We start from the raw sequence: 10,747 nt of genomic DNA, 5'->3' as shown, positions 1-10,747 counted from the left end.
GAGACCACTGATATAGAGACTATCTATAAAATAGAACAACAGTCTCTATAAAGTGGATCCTCATAATTTGGGGGGGGGGACATGGGGTTTTCTTGTTCCTGAACAAACCTCCTCCTAGCACAAACGTTGATCTTGAAACTGTACTTCTTTATCCAATACTGAGTCCATGACTTTCCATAGACTCCAGTGATAAAAGATTTTTCTTTACATACATTTTTTTCATAAATGTGATTGTTTATATATATATTTGATCAACTCACTATGGATCAATAATTTGTTTAGTATTTTTGTGAGTGGCGTTCCAAACTGATAAAATAATAATAACTAGTTCTTATCACATTGATAATTGAAAATACATTCAATTCTGATGTGATAATTTTATCTAAGGTAATAAAATTCTTTTTTATTGGGATTAAGATAAAAAAATTGTATTTTTCAACGATCAAAACAATTTTCTTATCTGGCGATACCTAAATATGTCTGACATAAAAATAGGATAGTGAAAATTACTTGATGTAATTTTCAATAATTGGAATTCTTGCTAATGTTTTTTTTTAATTTATAAATAACTACACTAAAGTACTTTAAGATTCAATAAATGAAACTATTTATATGGATTATGAGCAATTAGTGTCATATAATGAGAATTCTTTTTTCTCATAATAGTTCTGATTTAGGTATTATAAGATAGATTAACTTGGTTTAAGGTTCACTGCTCCATTTTTCGTAGTTTCATTACTTTCTTTTTGAATAAATATAAATCTTAGAATAATTTATTATAATAATTATTAAGATTTATATAAACAACGAAATATGAGTTATATTCTGGAAAGAGCTTTGAAAACAGATAATTTTTTTCAGCCATTTGCCAATTTATCACAAACAGCATGTTTCAAAGTTCATTCAACTCAAGTTGCGTGCAAAAATGTTGAGGTTCACCAACGAAACAGCACAACGGCAATTATTCACCTCTCACGCCAAGTTTCCTCTTTTAATGGAGGCTTTCAGTAGAAATGAGATGGTTCCGAAAAACATTCCAGCAGGAAATAGTAGGGACATTTTATCTTAATGTAAGAGTTACATTGGCAGTCTTCTGTAATTGCTCAGCTAGAGTCAAATTTGAAATTATACTATTGTACTTTCTCTTTGTGATCCGACTCAACAGATTCTTTTTTATGAAATTATTACCAAGCACTGTGAAACAACCTCAAAGTAGTCACACATACGTAGTAGGTATGGTATCTTCTGGATTAATCTCATGTTCTTGATACTCTTTCATTAAGATCCATGATTATGAAGATTACACCAATGTAAAGAGAGATGTTTAGTTTTCCTAAATCTAAATACCTGAGTTTATTCAAAAGAAGTGAAATAATCATTGGTTTCCTTCTGTTTAATGCTGTCCAGTCATTGCTATATAGTTATGATACATGATTATGATTTAATTAAAATTAATCTTGTTTTAATTGGGTACCGATAATTCAATATGTATACACTACTGGATTAATTTGCATAGTTAGCTGATAGGTAACAGTAATGAACGCTTCAAGTAGTTAACATACACCGATTAGATCGTTTGTAACCGTGCTACTTGAGGTGTCTTCTTAACGACTTCTAATCTGTAGCGAAATCGGTTCAAATCCTGTATCAAGATGATAGACTGTTATTTCGTGGATGTACCATGGAATGAAGACTTGATTCTCCTACCCTTAAGAGATTATTTACATGTAAAAATCCCTCTCCTCCGTATGTCAAAAATTACAAGGTGGTAATAAAATATTTTATGACTTACTCTTGAACATTTCTGACATAAGGGGAGGGATAGATTATCTACAGGTAACCAACATATTCTATCTATAGTAGGGGGTTGACTTTTCATTTCGTGGGCCCCTGCGAAGTACAAGTCAACCCCTAGAGCGATTCGAACCGGCGCCACTCTCCTAACGAGGGGGCTAACCTTAACTATCTCAGCCACAAACAATCCGTTAAAAATCTCTATACCATTGTTACAGGCTCCAGAGGCGGCAGAAGCATGGACTGATGTCCGGCAGGCCAAAGAGCACGGCCCTATGTGTCCCCAAGTCAACATCTACTTCGGTGGCGGACCTGTGGGAGTGGAGGATTGTCTCTATCTCAGTGTATTTACTCCAGAGGTAATCTATATAAATAGTGAGGTAATCCATACTACATAGAGATATATACTATACATAAGCTGTGTATATAAATGGAATCTGGAGTTGAAACTATTCCATACATTTTGTACATATAATCCGTATTATATATATATTATATCAATAAAGAGGTTTTGAAAATAAAAAATAAAAAACTATTCCATATGCCGGCAGTATTTTAATCTATTGATAAAAATTTACTCCTCTAATAATATTGTTACATTTCCTTACTATTGCTAATTTTATGTATTATTTCTAAAATTTATTATTTTAAACTGAGAATTTTTAGTTATTACAGCCAACAATCCTCTAAAGTTTAGTGAAAAATGTTAGTTTCAATTTTAAAAGACACAGATTAGGCAAGTTCATCAAGACCGATTAAAAGATTTGATTAAACTTCAATCAAAAGGTCACCGTGTTTAGTACTACCCCTCTTGGAGTTAATCACTTCGCAATATGAAAATTTATAAGGAATGTTTAAGTAATCAAAGTTTCCCAAACATTTATTTAAATATAGAAAAACAAAACAGCACTATGAAGGCTTCAACTTGTCCCTATGCTCCATTCTGAAACCCACTCCTTGTTTCCAAAGTGACCTTCATTTTCTGCGCTTCCTCTATTCGCCTGACTTTTACGACGGGTATTTTACTAATAGTACAAGAGCCCAAGAGGAAAAAAAGGCAGTTATCTAACCCCAATTTTTGATTACTTTGATGAAAACTATATATAATTACTACTTAAAATTGATGAGTCTGCCAAGTATAGGTAGGGGGAATAAAAAATGGCGGCTCTTTAAAAGCGATAAAAAAATTTAATTTTTCATTCGGAACTGTATATCTTAAAAAGTAGGAACAACACAAGAAAACCTAAGAGAATGTCATTTAAAGATGAGAAAATTTGCTAAAATGTGAGCCCTAATAGAGTTATTTACGTTAAATATTTTTAGAGATATATCTTTATAAAAAAAGCAACACTTCATAAAAATGTTGTACAGAACGTACTGAAAGATCAGAAGTTAGTGAATTTATTTTGAAAATTCTATATCTCAGGAACTATGTGACGTACAGATGTCTATTAGCACTCAAATTAAATCTAGTTTAATGAGCTGTAAAATAGTTTATTATGTTTATCTTCGTAAGAGTAATAGTTTTCATGAAATTTGCTAATATAAATTGATTTATAGTTGTTCGGACAAATTTGTAATTGTTAAATTTATATTCATATGTGAATATCATAAAAACTACTACTCCTACGCAGATAAGTGTCATAAATTACTTTATAGTAAGTTAAACATCCTTTATTTTGAGTGTTGGCAGACATATGTGCGTCTTATGGATCTAGAGATATATTTTTTCAAAAATCCAACATTTTATACGAACAACTAGAAATTAACATTTTGTGAGTTTATTTTGTCAAATATCATAAAAACTACTAGTCCTACAAAGATAAACATTATTAACTATTTTATAGTAAATTTAACTATCTTTAATTTGAGCGCTGGCAGACCTTTGTACGTCAAATGGTTTCTGAAATGAAGTTTTTCATAAATCAAATTTATTGTCCGAACAACTATAAATCAATTTATTTGAGCAAATATCATGAAAACTACTATTTCTACGAAGCTAAAGGTAATAAACTTCTTTACAGTCCATTGTACTAGCTTTAATATCAGCGCTAATAGACATCTGTATGTCGCATAGTTCCTGATATATAGGTTTCTCAAAATAAATTAACTACTAATCTTGCAGTAGATTTTTAAGAAATTTTGCTTTTTAAAAACCTATATATCGAGAACTGTTGGACCTAAATGCTCATTTAGGGCTAATATTTCAGCAAATTTACTCTTCTTTAAATAATGTGCCTTAGGTTTTTTAGTGTTGTTGGTAGTTTTTAAGATATAGAGCTCCGAATGAAAAATTAGTGTTTTTTTAAGGTTTTGAAACAGCCGCTATTTTTTATTCCCCCTATCTATACTTGGAAAACTCATCAATTTTGACTAGTAATTATACCTAGTTTTCATTAAAGTAATCAAAAATCGGTATGAGATAACTGCCTTTTTTTCTTCCCGGCTTTTGTAATATAAGATTGCAATGAACTAGGCACGCTGCAGGTTATCTGCACACAAAATATTTTGAAATCGATTTCTTAGAGGATGAACGGTCTTTTTTCCTTCATCATTTTTGTTTTTAGAGTCACAAACGTGGTGAGGTTCATGATGACATGACTTCATACGTGGCACACAGGCCATTTCCAAAACAGACAGAGCCCGATTCTCAGAATGCCTAAGTTAATGAATCTTTCAGATCAATACTTGAAGGCATTATCACAATCAATACTTACCCAAGTAAATATTGATTATACTGTATTATAATCTATAAATTATCTGTGAACCCCATTTTAACGCAAATGAAGTTCATATTGTCATAATTGTAGATTACCTTTGTATTACTTTAATTGTACAATAAACTATGTACCTTTTTTTTCCTCCTTTCCTTGCCATTTCTGGCGCACCCAATATGTGCGCCCCACTGCTGCCTCACCCCATATGCCAGAAAAACCGTGTAGGTAGTTTTCTGGCCTTAATTAACAAATTATCTTATTCTAACATGGTTTTAGTGGGGTGGGAGTGTCTATTTAATTAATGTTTATAAAGCATAACTGTGGTGCATCCTAGTGCACGGTATGCGCGCCTTACCTTGTCGGGGTTCCGCCTCAACATGCCGGGACCAACGATGTCAAGTAGTATGAACTAGGTATAAACTACGATATACGAGAACAGTGTATCATCCGCGGTATTCTCCTTTATTTGACTAATTAAAACGAATCATGAATAAACTGAGAAATAAAATTGCTTGAGTGAGGTTTTGGAATTTAAATAGAAATTGATATACTAGAAGAAATATACTTTGAAGACATAATTCATGATATTGCTAATCAAAAATCAAGAAAAGTACCTCATGTAAATATTAGTTGTGCATGGTTACAGAAAGATGGCAAATACCCTGTGGCTGTCCACCTCCACGGTGGTGGCTGGATTTTGGGCGAAGGACCAAGGATGAAAGGACCCCAATTTCTGATGGATGAAGACATTGTCGTCGTCGACTTTAACTACAGAATAGGAGTCCTCGGTATGTAATTTACAACATAACTTTCCAAGTATATGTAGTTTTCTCAGATTTTTACATATAAATAGTTATTCTTTATCCTTATAACTTTTTTCAAGTTGTAGTTATCCCACGATTATCTGGGGACTGTCTCTATCAAAAAAGAAATAGTCCTTAAAGCCCATTTTGGTCCTACATTTTACTAACTTTGAAAAAGAACAAAACTATATATTCTGGAAGATATATAGTTTTAGAGCAATTGAAAAAAATTGCTGCACAACAGAGTTATCATACTAACTTCTAAAAAAATAAACTTTACAGGCAAAAAATTATGATTTTGGTTATTATTCGATATATAGAGTAGAAATGTAATGATTAAAATTTATATATAAAAACGAATTTTTTTGTAACAATTAAAAAACTGAATATAGAAATGAAACTTTTTTTAACAAACGACCCTACATTAATGAAACCATTGTGAAAGACCAATTTTATTAAGGTCCTGGCCAACAAACTAAATATTTAATGCGTTTGAACCCCTAAGTTACGAAACCTTTCCCAATTTTAAAACTGTTCTCCATCTGCAATTTCCACTCCTTTGTAACAAATACTTTAAATATGAATTTTATAACTCACGTTTATTAACATTGGTAGAAGCAAGGGCAAAATTACAAAGAAAACAAAAACAAATCTTTGATACATATTGATTCTGGCTCAATTTTTTGTAAATCAGGGAATGATTTATTTTTATACCTACTACCTTGCTTACTTATACTTCACTACTCTTTATCTTCAGGTTTCCTCAGCTTCGAGGACGACGTGGTTCCAGGCAACATGGGCCTTAAGGACATGGTGATGGCTCTGAAGTGGGTGAAGCAGAATATCGCCAAATTCGGTGGAGATCCAGATCGAGTCACTCTGCTCGGAGAGTGCGCCGGAGCAGATGCAGTCTACCACCTGATGGTGTCCCCGATGAGCAAAGGTAAGGAAGGACCTTATAAGATCCTGAGAGCAGGCGTTGTGGACCTTTCACTTAATTTTCCCCCTTGATATTATAGGCTTGTTCAGCGGAGGTATCGCTGAGAGTGGGTCAAGCTACACGACACAGGCGGTTTCTCCACCAGGACTTGCGAGGCAGAGGGCAGAAGAGGTTGCCAGGCTGTTCGGCTGCAAGGGCTCCACCAGCGCAGAGATGGTCAACTGTCTCAGAGAGAAGGATGCTCTCGAAATGGCCGCTGTCTTATCCAAGTTTATGGTAAATAGAATGCATAAATGGCGAAGAGCATCTGCAGAATCTGATGATATTTTTTTTCCCATGAGTAAAACTCTACCTTATTGGATTTAACGATTGGATTCAATCTAAAATTATTGACGAAATAGTCCAAAAGGATAAGAATAATAACAGATAGAGAAATAGACGTTTTTTTTAGTATTCTGAATGAATGTTATGGGCAAATCATTGATCAAAGTTTAATCTGAAAAGTGCGTGCAGAGTCGTTCTAGTATTTTCATGCATAATCTAGATACACCACTGATTATGTTACCTTATTAAAATACTTCACGCTACCGTCTAATTCCTATACAAGAACGCAACTGTAACGCGAATGGAGAAGTAACCATATGTATATATCATCTAACATTTATTTTCCTAATATTTATGCTCCTAGTTCCACATATTGTTCAATTTCCTGAGACTTCTACGGGTTGAGAACTACTGGTTTAAATATAAGGAACGTTAGTAAATTACGTATTTAATTGTAAGTTAGTTAAAATTCTATCAATTGCCGCAGTAATCACTAAGCGCTCTAATCCTGGATTTTCGTTTATAACCTTAATGGCTCAGATTTTGAAGCGGTATTCACAAATGACAGCATTCAACACTTCTTCGCAGTATAATTTAAAATAGTATGATGTAATTGGTTTAGAACTCAGATAATTTCAGTAACTTACTCTCTTATATAAATCCCTTCTACTTTTAACAGTTTAATAGATAATGACTATAGTTCAAACAATACATATAGGCTAATTTCTAATTAATTAAAAGCTGCATCGAAACACGTCATTCTGGACCCCGAACTGTCTTACTTTACATGTAATCTTATCACTTCTTCAAGATTGTTTAATTGTCTATATATATATTTTTTAATTTTAATTAAATTAAAATTACTTAATTAAATAGATAATTTTTTTAACAGTTGATTATGGGAGGGGGGTATAGTTTCGTACAAAAGACACCCCTAACTATATACAATGTTATTATTAAAAGAAGAAAAAAAAATAGATAAGAATAATGCTTCTTAATAAAAGAGGAAAGTAAAATTGATAACAAAAAAGAATGATGTTGGTACACTTTAATAAAACAAACAATTGCCCTATAATAGTAAAAAGAAACATGTTGATTTGAAAAAGGGACGAGAGAAGAAAATAGAAAAAATAAATAAAAAATAATAATGAATAAAATGAGTAATAATAAAAAGTAAAATAGAGGTATTGTGACTATGAATTAATTTTATATTTATTAAATTTTATAACAGAATGTCCTGCATCAGTCTGGGCTTCAGTCTTCGGGTTGAGGTTGGGTTTCCCAGGTTGTAGTATTGTTTAAATAAAATAAATTTAATAAATATAATTCTTAAACATTCTTTATTAAAATTTTATTCCTAGTTAATCTCATTTTTTATTGAATAAAAATTATAATTCGGTCAATCCATATCAAATCGACCAATTGAGTTAAAAAAGGTTGACACAATTATTTTATTTACCTTTGTTTTCACTGGATTCACATAGTGCAAAACTGCTATTCATTAATTTTGCACTTGACCTATTTGGCACTTTGTAAAGGTTTACCTTTAACTCCAAGCTTCTTAGGTTTTAAAAAATATTTAGTTCAAACAATGAGAAAAAGTTATCGTTTAAAAAATGGTAAGCTTTTCTTTTAGCATAGAAAATATTAAAGATACAACTCACAACAAGTCTAAACTTCAGTTTTTTTTTAAGTGTTTGTTGTATACTTCTTCCATAAAAAAAAATTAGGGCTGAGAGTAAGTTTTCTTTTTTTGTTTTCAATAATATATAAAAAGGAAAACAATTTGAAATCTGAAATTTTTATGTAACACTCATTCATTTAATTATAATTAATAGTTGAAATTTCACCATGGAAATATTATTCGCTCATTACTAAGATATTTTCAAATCTTATTTTGTTATACTATTTCAAATTTTCCAAAATTTTAATTTATTTGTTAGTATTGTAATATTTGGTTTAAATAACTATATTATGTAGCATGGAAACTTTATTCGTTCATTACTACAGTATTTTACTAAAACTATATTTTGTTATACTATAACAAATTTTCTAAAATTGTATTTCATTTGTCAGTATCGTAATATTTGGTGTAAAATACAACTATATCATGTAGCATGAAATGCCCCATATTTCCTGCCAGGTTTATGTTAATATCTACTTAATTGAATATTTGGAAAAATCAGTAAATATTAACATTTTAAAGAAGAAACCACATCTACAATTAAAAAAGTTGAAGATAAAACTAAGTCTCATTACAGTTAAATGTTGCATTACGATATTTTCTTCTTATGGGTCTTCAAACATTCAAAATTTTCTAAAATCACCCACATTGAATCTTAAATGTCATAGAAGAGAAAAAAAAAATTAAAATGGAAGATACCTTAGTAGTCATCAGATGTTCAAGCTGCAAAATATCAGAAGAGAGAAATAAAATACTAAATATTTTATAGATTTGTTATAAGTAGTTAAACTTTTATCACTAAGACTTTCTTATGTTTTAATCTTATAATTTAAAAAAATAGTGACGATATTTAAAAATGAACATTGGTAATTTTTTTTATTCATTTATTTATTTATTGCTATTTACAACTGTACATTATAATACATTTAGTAAATCTGATCTAAGTTAAATTGGAGTGTTACAGACGTGTAGAGAAACTACCCATTGGTAGCACTCTAATGACATTTTACATTAGCTGGTCTCGTGGTCATCTTCTTTCAGGAATGGAAGAGGATGCAAGATTAGAAACTAGGGGTTTGAGTGGTTAGAGAGTTTATAATGAAAGGAGTGATATCTGATTCGGGCTAGATCGGTTACATAGGGAACATTAAGGTCTTTGTGTATGATTTTATTTGTGACAAAGTAAGGAGCATTGAGGATTTTACCAAGGATTTTGGATTGTAAGGATTGCATACGAGAGGTATTCGAAGGTTTAGTGGAGCCCCAAAGCTTAACTCCATATGTCCAGATTGGCTTATTACAGTCATGTCGATCAGTCTTTTGTAATGTGTTGGAAGTTTAGACCGCTTGTCTAGTAAGTGCTGTAATAGTCGAAATCGACGTGCAGTTTCCTGTCTTTTCAGTCTTGTGTGAGGATTCCAGGTTAATCGTTTGTCCAAATGTAGTCCAAGGTAGTGGATCTGTTCAACAGGGGTAAGAGTAACATCATGAAATGAAACTGTAGGGCAGTCAGTAGGTTTCCGACGAAGGGTAAAGGTGATTTGATGGGATTTGTTGGAATTTACATCGGTAATTAAAATTGAACATAGTAATGCTTCTAAACCATTAATTAATTAGGATAGTATTTAGATTATAAAACCCTAATGAAACCTGAGGAATAAGATTTTAACTCCCGATAATAACACAATCAAAGAATATTTCCTTTGATTGTGATTCTAAAGCGTATACCCTTCGGAGATATTTCAGATTAAACATGCGAGCTCTATCAATTTTTCTTAACTCTCTTACTAAAAAAAGAAAAATTTAAACTATTTATTTTATTTTTTCTGTATGTTGGATTTATGGAGTGTGCTGCTTCCTCACTCTTCCCAAAAAATAAAGGTGATTCTTAGTTTTATCTTCAACATTTTCAATTGTATAAGAGGAGATTTTTATTTGAAAACCTTGACATTTACCTATTTTGTTTTTCAAATTACAATTAAGTAGATATCTTCATAAACAAGACAGAAAATATTATGCATTTAGTGCTACATAATATTTTTTTTTTTTAGGTTTTTTATTTGAACCAAATATTACAATAAAAACAAATAAGATAAAATTTCAGATTGTTTTAAGTAGTATTTTAAACAAAATATAATGCAAAGTCTCTAGATGAAATTTTTAATTTAAATACTTATTTCGTGAAATTTTTTTATTTTTAAAGCTCTTCTGAGATATTTTATACTCAATAGGTTTGATTTTAGGAAAATTGAACATTAGAAATATAGAATGAAACTCTAAGGGCTGAAACTTTATCAAAGTAGTATACAACAAACATTATATCCAGAAAAACTTAAGATGAAACTTGGTTTTATTTTTAACAATTTTAATTTTAAAAATAGTTTTTATTTACCTTTACTTTTTTTATTTTACCATTAAGAAAATATATTTATAAACTGGAAGGAAAATTCATGGTATTCCATTTAACATGTTTTTTTTTTTTTTG

General features: G+C 30.8%; 2 protein-coding genes across 2 annotated transcripts in view; one reads left to right on the top strand and one right to left on the bottom strand.

Annotated features, from left to right (window-relative positions):
* Nucleotides 1–10,747, bottom strand: part of LOC106688804 (small ribosomal subunit protein eS7) — a 59,577-nt gene that overhangs the window by 35,869 nt on the left and 12,961 nt on the right. The gene's annotated exons all lie outside the window — the stretch shown is intronic.
* The window catches only part of LOC106688802 (juvenile hormone esterase), a 27,934-nt gene that overhangs the window by 6,938 nt on the left and 10,249 nt on the right, over nucleotides 1–10,747 (top strand). The window contains exons 2-5 of the mRNA XM_014433443.3: nucleotides 2,013–2,153; nucleotides 5,158–5,299; nucleotides 6,072–6,257; nucleotides 6,334–6,530. Coding sequence (XP_014288929.1) covers nucleotides 2,013–2,153; nucleotides 5,158–5,299; nucleotides 6,072–6,257; nucleotides 6,334–6,530 — 666 coding nt within the window. The remainder of the gene's footprint in view (nucleotides 1–2,012; nucleotides 2,154–5,157; nucleotides 5,300–6,071; nucleotides 6,258–6,333; nucleotides 6,531–10,747) is intronic.

This window comes from Halyomorpha halys, unplaced genomic scaffold (assembly GCF_000696795.3).
Source record: "Halyomorpha halys isolate HHAL.00 unplaced genomic scaffold, Hhal_1.1 Scaffold1207.1, whole genome shotgun sequence".
NCBI classification, from domain to species: domain Eukaryota; kingdom Metazoa; phylum Arthropoda; class Insecta; order Hemiptera; family Pentatomidae; genus Halyomorpha; species Halyomorpha halys.
The sequence above is the reverse complement of the archived record's forward strand: the minus strand, read 5'-3'. Positions and strand labels throughout refer to the sequence as shown.